The sequence below is a fragment of the Lepidochelys olivacea genome (assembly GCF_965140295.1).
Source record: "Lepidochelys olivacea isolate rLepOli2 genome assembly, chromosome: 3".
In the NCBI taxonomy this organism is placed as follows: domain Eukaryota; kingdom Metazoa; phylum Chordata; order Testudines; family Cheloniidae; genus Lepidochelys; species Lepidochelys olivacea.
This window is the reverse complement of record NC_140413.1, coordinates 118,644,812-118,657,339: the sequence shown is the minus strand read 5'-3', so window position 1 is coordinate 118,657,339 and position 12,528 is coordinate 118,644,812. Positions and strand designations below refer to the sequence as shown.

Genomic DNA, 12,528 nt, shown 5'->3' with positions numbered 1-12,528 from the left:
GCCTGTGGGAGCAAGCACAGCCCACTGTGATATGGCTGCATTAAACCAGCAGCTTGTACCATTCACTTTTCTTTCAAGTTGGCATATTCAATTTTGAATCATAATAGTGATTCTAGATGATCTGGTGGTCCCTTCTGGCCTTAAACTCTATGACCCTATGCTTAAATATATATAGCTTGAATTGAAATTATTGCCAGACTTACCAGTTTCTTTTTCAGTTTACAGTTCTCCTTATATACCAATATGACGGCCCGCTTAAAAACTGAAAAGGAAAAACAAGAGGCCTCTGATTGTAGGTCTAGTATTCAACAAAAGAGACATGATGGCTGTACTGACTATTTACAGTTATTTCTAGTTAACTACAATCTACAGGGTACTTGTTGACCCTACACACAACAAAAAAATTCCCATAGCAACTGCTTGAACTGTGTGATGCAAGTCTGCCTCTGTCACAAAACTACTTTCTTAAAAGAATTAGGGATGAGCAATACTGTTTGAAAGCCTATCGCCCTGTATCAAGGTTACAGAAATTGGCCTTTAATAAATGCAGATGTACAAATCGGAAATGTTATTGTGAAGAAGCAACATGCTAGCAACTTCCCTTGAGGGGAAGGAAAGCGTTGCAGAAAAAAAGAGGCCCATTAGAGATGTCAAATCTGTTCTTTGATGCAGTTCAGCATTTCCTCTGGAGTGTGACAAACTTCAGAACTCTCCAAATTCCTGATTAGCTATCTAAGGTATTACCATCATATCTGAGTGCCTCACACTCTTTAATGTATCTATCCTCACAATGCCCCAGTGAGGTAGGGAAGTGCTATTATCTTCATTTTGCAGATGGAGAACTGAGGCACTCAGTGAGTTGCCTATGGTCACTAGGGAAATGTCTGTGGTGGAGGTGGGGAATTGAAGCCAGATTTCCTCAGTTGCATGCTGTTGCTCTAACCACTGGACAATCCTGCCTCCCCATGTATCACTCAGACATTTCCCTTTAGGGATGGGGTTTGGGAATTCCCAGTGCCTGGCCCAACATGTTCAGTATAAATGAATCACTGATAAATCCAACTGTGTTAATCTGTGGGGAAAGAGGTGGTGCCTCCTCATACATGTGCTTCAATTTCAAACAGAAATGCCCACTTACCCTAACGGCTACCCACAACTGGCATGTTAAGCATACTGTTTTTTAGCTCACCCACAATTTCTACATAAATCAGCTGTGTCTAAATTCGTTGAAGTTCAAAGTCTCTGTTATTCTTTCATGTAGCTGATGACTAACTCAAACCTTCGAAGTCATTCATATCTTCAGCTACCCATGTAGGTGTATGCCATACAGTGGCAATGTTTGCAGAGATGAGCTGAGGTCTTTGGTGATAGTAGAGCAGGCAGAAGGAAAAGCCATCACAGAGAAGTTAGTGCATGTGCTACTAATCTCATTTCCAGGTATCTAGACCTCTATCTTCTACATCTCAATAACATTACCGGGAAATTTTGTGTCTGTCCTCCATATGAAGGACTACCCCAACCATTACATGGCTATAGCAGGGCTTACATTTTAGTTAGTCTTCATTAGTACAATGTCAGTTGTCATATTTTACTAGCTAGATGATGTACTCGATATCTTTAGGGTTTTTTCTTAATAGGACACTAACCAAACACTGTAAGTTCAAGGCCTTTTCTTGCTTTGCCCAGTGATGGGAAAGGATTCAACCAGGAAACAGCAGAGTGCATCAGAAGTTCTCCCATTGAAAGTTCTGTGACCTGTATTACGTTATAAAAAATAAGTGCAATTAATTTCTTGATTAACAATCATCAACCACAAATGTTAACGCGTGCGGGCTGATAAATAAAAAGTATGCCTGTGTTTAATGTTATTTGTATATAGCCATGGCTCAATGCAACCATATATACATACCCCAACTGAGCCGTGGTTGTGTAAACAGCAATATATTTTAAAAAATACTGCCCATAAAAATAATAGCACACAAGTTATGGAAGCTGGGTGATTTGCCTCTTAGAGCTTATTTTTGCTACTAACACTTAAGTTGAAGAATGTTATGTCTGACTTGAAGTTCTGTCATTGAGATACAGCCAAGTGTGACGTTCTTTTATCATCCCTTTAATTTCTGTAGACTAATCAATGTATAAGACCCTTTCACTGACTGAATTAGAACATGACTGGTTCTCTTAGGCTTTTCTTTCTTTTGAGCAGTTCTTTCTCGCTTCCAGAACAGAAACAATTTGGCTCTTTTACCAGGATGAACCTTAAAACAATGAAATCATTAGCTGTCACACCTTTAAGGATCAAGCTAAATGGGTGATCCACTTATACATCTTTGACCACAAATGGCTAAATCTAGTGAGCTTGCTGGCCCAGTTCTGGGAGACACTAGAGAACACGATCCATTATGCTTCTGCTAGTTTTCTTTTTTAATATTGTAATAAAATAACCAATTTGATTAGAGGGGTGATACACACACATTTTACTTGGATGCACATTCATATCCAGAACTCAGATCAGAGCAAATAATTCTGAGATATTAGTAACAAAAAAGCCCTTCCTGGATGGTAGGAGTCTCTCACACCAGAGAACACATTACAAATATTAATAGACAAAAATAGCCACTTCCACAGCTGGTGTATATTGGGACTGCTCAACTGAAGTTAGCAGAACTATGACAGTTCATACTAGCAGATGCGCTGGCCCGTAATACCGACTAATTTTTTTTGTGCTTATAAACAGCCGTGTATGTATCAACACTAGATGAATCCAGAATGATGTTAGTAATGGGCATTATAATGAATCCCGCTAGAATCTTTGATGAAAAGAGATTCCATTTTCTGAAATCTAAGCACTCATGCATAAAATGTGACCTCAAGCCTTGGGATGTGGATAATCTACAGCAGTGATTCCCAACCAGGGAACCAACATGTACCCCTGGGGGTATGGAGAGGTCCTTCCGGGGTTACATCAACTCATCTATTTGCCTAGTTTTACAACAGGCTACATAAAAAGCACTAGTGAAGTCAGTACAAACTAAAATTTCATACAATGACTTGTTTATACTGCTCTATACACTGTACACTGAAATACAAGTACAATATTTATATTTCACTTGATTTATTTTATAATTATATGGTAAAAATGAGAAAGTAAGCAATTTTTCAGTACTAGTGTGCTGTGACACTTTGTGGTTTTATGTCTGATTTTGAAAGCAAGTAGTTTTTAAGAGAGGTGAAACTTGGTGGTACACAAGACAAATAAGACTCCTGAAAGGGCACAGAAGTCTGGAAAGGTTGAGAGCCGCTGATTTTCATTGTTTTCTTGCTGTGAGTTACAGTGGCTGTCTGCTCCCATCGGCCCTTCATGACAGACCAAGAGAAGGTTCTGGCAGTCGTTTGTGTAAACATGACAGTACCTGCTGAGGTCTTATCTATATGAACAGTATATTTGCAGCATGGGGTATAAGTCTACCTTGCACTTGCCTGCTGTGCACAAAGTATCTGGGCGGAGCCTGTTGATGCGCACTAAAAGTTCCCCAGTGCACTCTGAAACAAGACAAGATATTTTAGTGCACATCAGTAGGGTCCACAGGGACACTGAGTGTGCGGGTAGGGTATTGTGAGGTAGACTTACACCCCAACTTGCCATGCACTGTTTGTATAGACAAGCTCTTTGAGAAGGAAATTTGATGGGAGACACAAAACTGAGCACCCTGAACTCTGAATTAAGATCCTCTTCATGACTTCAATAAGACTTAAGTAGATACAGTATCTTACAGGACTTCATCTGAAGTGTGAATAATATATGTTTCATTCTTTCTCTTTACCTCCTTCTCTGTTCCACTCTGATCTGCAACCAGCTGGTCAAACACAGTTCCATAGTCCTCATATATCTTCTGCATCTCATTGATGTGACTGGCTACTTTTTCCATTGCCTTCAGTGCTTCTGAAGTTTTTAAACAAATCCACCATTTAACAGACAAATAATTCAGTTTCATTTTATAAGTGCATGCTTTTTTTTTTATTAAAGCCTAGGAGAGATTTTTACTCAGGGTTGAAAGTATTCAAGGTCCCAAGCCAGAATGGTCCATGACCAACAATAATTATGACTAGATCAGTACTTTACTTAGTAAATATGGGCTCTACACTTGTGGATAAGCATATTCAAAGAGCTTCTTAGCTAGTGTTTTAAATCCCTCAAAAGACTGAAATAAATATTTTAGTAAAAAAGCTACAAAGTATATAAAACTTCAGCCGGTAGTAAATATAGCTGTGGTTGTGGCACCATTAATATAAACAAGAATCAATGAATAAGGTCATTAGGAGCTTCAGTGCGACTACAGCCACACTAAAATAAGCTGTTTGCATGAGTTTTACTGTAAAAAAAAAAAAAAAAAAAAAGGGGGGGGGGGGGAGAGTTTGGCTCAGCCCAGGAAGACTTGGGGAAATACAGTAGCCAACCACACAGGCTCCTTGCATGTTGTATCTTGGGGAAACATTCATGAGGTTAAATTCTATAGACCAGCTTTAAAATAAAAAAAAATCTTACTACTACAAGAAAGGTGTTGAATTTCAGCTGGATTTATATATAAAGGGGTCAGAAGAGGTGAGGTTTGCTTCCTCACACCCTGCCAACTGTTAACTGAGTATTCCTTTCATATTTTGGTGTCAAGTTTATTCCACCAGCAACTCATCTCAAGATTGGTTTTGATGCAGAAAAGCTATTTTCTTCTTTAAGAGTTTCCCCAGCTCTTGGGGTTTATGGCACAGCTTCACATTTGACTCCATAAAGTGATCAGGGTTGCTGACACCTGTATTTACTTGGCATCTATTCTGAATCCTCCAGTAAAGGTTCTAGCCAGCTCTATTTGAAGTCAAAGGAAAGTTTTGCCATTCGCACCATATTATCTGGGCATACCTGATAAACCTGTTGCTTTGATGTTAGCCTCAGATTTCTCACCTACAACAGATTTTTGCTCAGTCTGTATGTTGTGAAATGAAAAAAATTAACCCATAAAACGTTTCCTCGAAAGGCTGATCCCTCAGATGCTGAGTGCTTTCAAGTTCCACTGAAATAATTTAAAATCCAAATAAAGGATCAAATGGGAGTTTTTCTTGGGTGAGAGAGGGAAGACTAGGTCCTAGACAATAATAACCCCTACTTCATTTTCTCTTGTGCTTAAACAGGTGGTCTTTTCCTTTCTAAATGGGAAGATTGCAAACCTCTGAAGTCATAAATCCACCTCTACTAAAATGAGAGTTATGGGCAATTTTCTCTCACTGATTTGGCTGAGTTTTTTTAACATATTTTGACAGTGAATAATAACCACAAGATGGAGCTTTCTTCACCATTTCCTAGCTTTAAAAAAAAAAAAAAAAAAGCAAGCACACTGAGTTGTCTTGATTGTGTTTCAAGAATAATACAGAGTGGGAAGCTTGGTCCCAACCATCATGGCAGCTCTTGGCCATACCCATTTTTTCAAAGACATCCATACACTCCAACATCTAGTAGGATTTTTCCGAGAAACAACGGAAAGCAGCTTGCTCTTAATCACTTTTTTTTTTTTTTTTTTTTTAAAGGAGAGAAAGGAAAGTAAGTATTATTCTCTCTAGGATTTGAGACGACTTTCCAATAACACAGAAATTCTGCTGGTGTGTAACAGTTGTACCATTTTGATAAGGGTTGAAACTAAACTGAAACTCCCTTTAGTCTCCATAGAAGAATGAAGATCGAGACCTGTCAGATGATAATGCTCCTCACTCTCATTATCTGTCAGGGACACCAGTTCCTTCAGGAGCAAGGGGTACTTCAGCACTCTCTGGACAGGCTTGATGAGGTACGACTCCAGTGTAGAAGAATGCTGTTTCGTGGGGTTCCGTGCATCCAGAAAGGCCTTAAAAGCTTTATCTGTTTTGGCTAAATGTAGAAAGGAAACCTGGTCAGTTCAATGTAGAAGTCATAGAAGCTAATTGAAGAACAGAAGAACACGTTTCCATTTTTTTTTTTTATAAAGGCACTTTTCATATGCATTTCAAACACTGCTTTATGCAGAAAATGAATAATTAATCGTGGGTTTTAATAGCATAATAATTACAAGTAATGTTACAGAACTGACAGCTGCTGAGTGAGCATCTCCTGGGCACAACTCTCTCAATGTACCATAAACTTGGCCTGCTCCAAAACAACCAAACACCAAGATCTCAGTGTGAAAGAACTAATTTAACACTTCCATCTCAACGTACACTTAGTTCTCTGCAGCTTTGACTGACACAAACCCTCATATGTTGCGCGCACACATACACCCAAAAATAGATCTCAAAGCTGCTGTTTTTTTAAGTGTGAACTGAATCTGTAGATAGCACAGCCTTATGGAAAGAGCTTCTGTTGTTATTCAAGCTACTCTGAAGGTGTTACAAAAGAAAACTTCTCCTATTATTTTCTCAGATCATGATTACATTTCAGCACAAGGACAGATCACAGATATTCATGTAAAAAGACCTCCCACTTCTCCTTTTTTAATATTAGGATTCTCCTGGGGCACAAACCTCAAATTGATAAAACTAGTTATAGTGATTTATTTGAAGTTAAAGTCATGCAAATGAATTATATCAATCAAAAAAATGAATTACCTCGCTCAAGGACTTTCTGAACTTTTATGTGGTTTGCACAGAACCCACTGTACAGTTTGAAGTGGTCAGCATAATATAGGAAAGAACCACCGAGTGAAAACAGCAGTTTCTGAAACCAAGATAATCAACATATTTATTTATTAAAATCTTAATTAAGGCTCTGCAATGATTTAAATAGTTTATATTGTGGCCCCATTTCCAAGCTAAGGCAGCTTCTGTTCTGGATATATTCTCTAGATATAACCATAAACCTAATTTAACAACTGGAATCACTGCATACCAGAACATTAAAGTGTGGCTCCACTGTGAAAAGCCAGATAGTCTTGTTAGATTCTGTATTTGTTTTGTTTCAAAGGCTTTCCTATAAATATGCTCAGTTTACAACTGAAAAAGGTGGTTGAAATGGATTTTTCCAAAGGGTAGGTGTTTGAAAAGCAAGTGTACCCTCTCTGACGTATGGCTGTATAAGTGAGAGGGTTCTAGTAGAATATGGACCCTTTTGACTTTAGGTTATATATTCAAATCCAATCCAGGTTTGTAGGTAAAAGTTGTTCCCATTTGACAATTACTCAGTGGCCTACGGTAAATGATTGGATGGTTTCAGCCAGTTCTCTGTGGACATCACCAAAACAACCACTTCATCTGGCAGTCAGTCTCAGCCTCAGCAATGAGACCAAGCATTGCAAGGGTTTGGGCACTGACTCTCCCCTCATTCGTCCCTCCAGGTCAGGATTAAAGGTGCGACAAGGGACCAGCGGTGTCCAAGATAGAGAACTTCAGTCTCCGGTGCTATCAAAATGACATGTTTCATGAACATTGAATTCACTTTTTAAAAAAGAAAAATTAAGAACTTCTTTAAGAAATTGAGCTTTCCCTATTTATTATGTATCTTTGGGAAATAAGCTAATGAAATGCATACAAGCTAAAGATTAATACTGTAATTAGTGCCACTTCATAGAGCAATCCAAGAAAAAACAAATCAGTAGTTATAATAAAATTCTAGTGTTTCTCCATTACTCATTACATCTCCATACCTCCTGTCTTCTACACAAAGAAAATCACAGCTAGCATGAGCCTGTCAATTGAAAAGTGTGAAGAGGCAGTTTTCCTGCACTTATAAAAATAATTCCCTGTACTCCTCCACTCTCCCTGCCCCAGGTATGTGTGGGTCAGCTACACCAATTACTTCATCTTTGATTCCTTTCTCTGCCAACAGCGTCATGTTGCAGCATGAGTCTGCAAAAATAAATCGGTTTTGCTGTGTCTGCTGCTTAACAACAGCATATTTTATAAATGGAGCTTCACACAGACACAATGGGATTCCATTCCTGTACTTGCATATGCAAACACATGCAATCATTTGCTCTTCAAAAACCCTGTTTACCCCACTGGAAAGGTATTAGGAAGTTTACTTTACACTGACAATATTGCTTCTTGCACAAGGTTTAATAACTGGTCATGCTGTTGAATACACTTAGTTTACCCTTCAATGACTATATTATATAGTTTTATCCTACTACATGGCTGCAATGGGATAGGGAGAAGGTTGGGCAACCATGTGATGGAGCTTATGGTGTTGGAAAGAATATGGGTGACTGTATGGGTGAAAAGAAAGTAGGGGCTGATGCCAGAAGAAGGTATAAAAAAAATTCTGATGATTTTCAAGCCTGTTAACATTTTTTTCCAAAAGGTGGTAATTCCTGGGTGCTTTTGTGTTTCTTTTTTTGGATGAAGGTAAGCTTGGGAAGGACTGCGAGTCCTGGAGACTACCAGGGCAGGAGAGATATCTTATTAGAAAGCAATCCACAGAATGACAGAGTAAAAAAGTAGGAGCCATTAAAAGAGATGGGAAGGGGACAAACCAAAAAAGTAACAAAACTTTAAAAATAGCCTTTTTACCCAAAATTTCTTTAGTGAAAGTCAATGCGTATCTGGGAGACACAGCAGAACTGTCCCCTACTTCCATAACGCCGCAGTCACGGGATAGGAGCCACCTCTTGTGCGTGGTGAATGAGTGATGCTACTAAGGCATATTGAAGAACCATACAGTGGGCCATATTCTGCCTTCACTTACTCTCAATGGGCCCTGGATGTGAGAGAACTCCCATTGTCTATAGTTGGGGTTATTTGTATCATGTAGCTGGTGAATTAGGCACCATCACTTCAATGGACTGCAGGGGGCATAATGCAGAGCAGAATTTGGCCAAGCGATAATGACCTTGCTATAAGAGAACACAGCACCTTTAAGCATTATGTGTTTATAGAATACTGAACATCTAAATCTGTACTTGTTTCCAGTGGCACATCATGCACCATGGAAAAGAGAAGAACTAAAATGCAAAGTAGGCCTTTATTTTTCATTTCTGAATTCAGTCAGTGCTCAAATATGTATTTGCAATAAAAAGCAAAGCTAACATAAAAAAACCTGCTATATGGAGAGAAAGAGAAGAGAGAGAGAAAATAAACCTAAATACCAGAACTCTGCACAAACTTCCAGACACATTACAATTTGTTAAAAGACCACATGTTTACCCGAAACTGGGATGGGGTTTCCAGTGTGTTAAAATCTGAGGAGGAAGAAATTCCATCTTCCAGGGTCTCCAAAAACACCTTCTGGAAATTTAACATTTCTGGCAGACTGCCAAACAATGACTCCATCTGTGTGAAAATCAGACATGACAGACATGAAGTGTCCAACTTTACTGGATGCCATGAGGAGACAATCCACTAAAGAGGAGCTATAAGCAAAGGGATGCCACAGGTCAATGATTTTTTGTTTTCTTAATAATGTTGGCATTGACTCCACAAAGAAAAAGTGGCTAAAAAATACCAAAGTATTTTTTAGAAACGTTTTAGTCAGGAGAACAATTACCATTACAAAAGATGTAACTAATGTGCTAAATAGAAAAACACAATAGCGTATGCTCTATTGGTATGTTTGTTGTTTGCTTTTTCTGTCATGTTCGCCCAAGTGTCAAGTGATTTTGGAAAGAATAAAAAAGAACAAAGAAAACATCTTTTTTAACTATTGCCTCACCTCATCTTGGGTAAGGAAGGTCTCATTTTGAAGGGGTTCCAAGTATAACTCAAAAAGGCAGCTCAAATCCTGCAAGAAACAAAGAATTTGCTCAGCTTTATATAACAATTCAAAACCATACTGCATTTGAGAGCTGTGTATAAAAATCACGTTCAAGAAGAAAACTGAGAAACAATTCACTTTTTTGCAATACTAAAAACTATTTTTAGTTTAGACGCAAACTAATCGGAACCTAACACTGAAGCTTTATCAGTCTTATAGCCCCAAACTGCACAGTTTAACAAAGAAATGTTTTAGTGCAGAGAGGTATACAAATATTACAGAAGATAGTTTTATGAAGAACACAAATATAGAAATACATGAACAACATCAAGGTTCATAAGCATGCAGGTTGGGTGAACAATAGCAGTAACAAGTCCATTAAACATTAGTATTAACAATCAAAATGATGTGTAGTGTTTTTAAATCTTATTACACATTAAGGTGCTTTGTTATTTTTTCAGGGCAACATGATTAAAGGGCTTTTCCAGTCATTTCTTCACAGACTTGAAGCTGTTTTGGAAGACTTATTATGTCATATCAAAGTGTGATGGCTGCCTCGTGGGTCAATGCAGTAGGGCTTTGTCACCCTGAGAAAAGAAGTGGCAGAATTTCTTAACGGGAAGGGCAGAATGTGTGTCTTCTTGAGAGCCCTGCACCAAAATGTTATGACTTGCCTGATCTGGGATGTTTGGCAGCTATTACAACACACCTCAATGACCTCCATATTAAACCACAAGATAAAAAGAATCTGAATTGTCATCCTTGAAGCTATTTGAATTTTGGGGGATCAAGATGAAACTGATTACCAAATGCCTGCACATAGATTAGGTCATGTTCTCATGTCCAAGTAGGTACAATGCTTGCTTTGTATCATAAGTGGATGTATCCAAATATCTAAGGGCACACTGAGTCTTGATTAAAGTGAAAAGGAGTACTTGTGGCACCTTAGAGAACTAACACATTTATTTGAGCATAAGCTTTTGTTAACTGTAGCTCACAAAAGCTTATGCTCAAATAAATTTGTTAGTCTCTAAGGTGCCGCAAGTCCTCCTTTTCTTTTTGTGGATACAGACTAGCATGGCTGTTACTCTGAAACCTTGATTAAAGTGGTCTCTATACAAGAAAGAGCAGCTGGACTTCTTCAGGGATCCATTTTATGTAGATATACCTAGTTTGCTCGAGGAAGCATAGCTGGAGATAATTGAGATTTCTAAAGCAAATACATTGGGAACCTTCCCTCCTAGACTTCCACATGCATGTTGATTCCAGCAAATACCTATACCTAATAGCATATATTTTGAGATCAAGTGTTAGGTTGGCAGTACTTCGGATTGTGAACAGGCTTCTTCCTTGATGAAAGTTAACAAATCCAAGCTTCACATAAGACTTTTAATTGAAGTTTCTCCTTTTGGAATTCAGACTTAATTAGCTTGGGTCTAATTAAAGAGCCAGGCATTCAAAAAAAGTATGGCCTTATTTACTAATTGAACAAATTATTATTACTAGAAACAGCTGAAATTGTGCATTATGTGTTTAAGTCTCCCTGGCTGCAGACTCAAAAATAATTGCCAATTATTGACCAATTCATTAGTTTCCATGGTAAGAGACATTCTTCGTAATCAGAAAAGCTAATCTTTAAAAATATGTGAAAGCTTAAATTCTGGAGAAGTATGGAAAAATCCACTGGATGACCTGACAGGATGATCTCAATCCTCAGATATTGCAGATGCCCTCTACCCATGAATTTCCACTCCCCTGGATATAAGAATACATCTCAAATTGCCCAGGGATCTGAAATCTTAGGGCCTGGACCTGCAGTCGTTACTCACAAAAGGTAAGTCCATTGAAGGTGATGTGAATGCTCATGTGAGTAAGCTCAGGCCCTTTTAATGGTCAGCTCATACACAGATAAGCCTGAAAATGTACAAGTATAGTATGCAAACCATTGTAGAGCTCAACAGGAAGCACATAGCTAAACAGAAGGTTTTTTCTATTACCTTGACATACGATTTCTCAGTGTCCATAAGTTCTTGGATGACCTTTCTCAACCTATCTGCATCAGACAGGGCTCGTCCCAGTGGTCTCAGGGGTGGATCTTGGCTGTCCTTTTGTCCTTCCATGCCGTTTGCCTGGACTTCAGGAAATTTCTGACACAATGTAGTAATTTGTTCGGTGCTCTATTGGATTAAAAGAAGTAGACTCATTTGAAAACAAAGGACACAAAAGGTAGGTGCAGCCTTTTTAGAACTTTATATAGGAAAGGGGATTCACAGATTCATGTTTCCTCCTGTTCTAAATTCACTGGGCCATATCAGACCATTGATTTTTTAAGCATAACTCCCTATTGCTTTGAAGGCATAATACAGCATAAAAGAAAACAATAAATGGCATAATGTGGTCCTTTACAAGAAAAATTGTTTCACAGATCAAAACAACAACATTTGCAATTTTCTAGTGATTTGATCCAACATTTTTTGTACTGACTTCCGTGGATGTTTAACACATACAGGAAATACAAGATCATGCTCAATCTGCAACATCTATTTTGATACTAAGCATTGTCTGAAGTTACTTTCTGTATAATCTATTTCTCCTCTTTTTTGCCACATTCACTCCAGGAAGATAGGAAGGAACAGAAAATAAAATGTTCTTTACCTTTCTTTTTACTCGTTTTTATTTATTATCTGTTTCAGATTATTGACTTTCAATAAGACATGAGCTTCTTAGTGTCAAAGTCACTTTTGAAAATGGGACTTAGGAACCTAAATCATGTAGGGGTGTTTGAAAATTTTAACCATAGTAAAAAAAAGGAGATAACAGTT

The 12,528-nt window shown here is 38.1% G+C and overlaps 1 protein-coding gene across 1 annotated transcript in view; it reads right to left on the bottom strand.

The window, feature by feature from the left end:
* Window positions 1–12,528, bottom strand: part of TIAM2 (TIAM Rac1 associated GEF 2) — a 217,984-nt gene that overhangs the window by 11,184 nt on the left and 194,272 nt on the right. The window contains exons 15-22 of the mRNA XM_084623938.1: window positions 11,704–11,883; window positions 9,665–9,733; window positions 9,160–9,285; window positions 6,628–6,736; window positions 5,735–5,914; window positions 3,825–3,943; window positions 1,647–1,755; window positions 204–262 (exon numbers count right to left, since the gene is read on the bottom strand). Coding sequence (XP_084480064.1) covers window positions 204–262; window positions 1,647–1,755; window positions 3,825–3,943; window positions 5,735–5,914; window positions 6,628–6,736; window positions 9,160–9,285; window positions 9,665–9,733; window positions 11,704–11,883 — 951 coding nt within the window. The remainder of the gene's footprint in view (window positions 1–203; window positions 263–1,646; window positions 1,756–3,824; window positions 3,944–5,734; window positions 5,915–6,627; window positions 6,737–9,159; window positions 9,286–9,664; window positions 9,734–11,703; window positions 11,884–12,528) is intronic.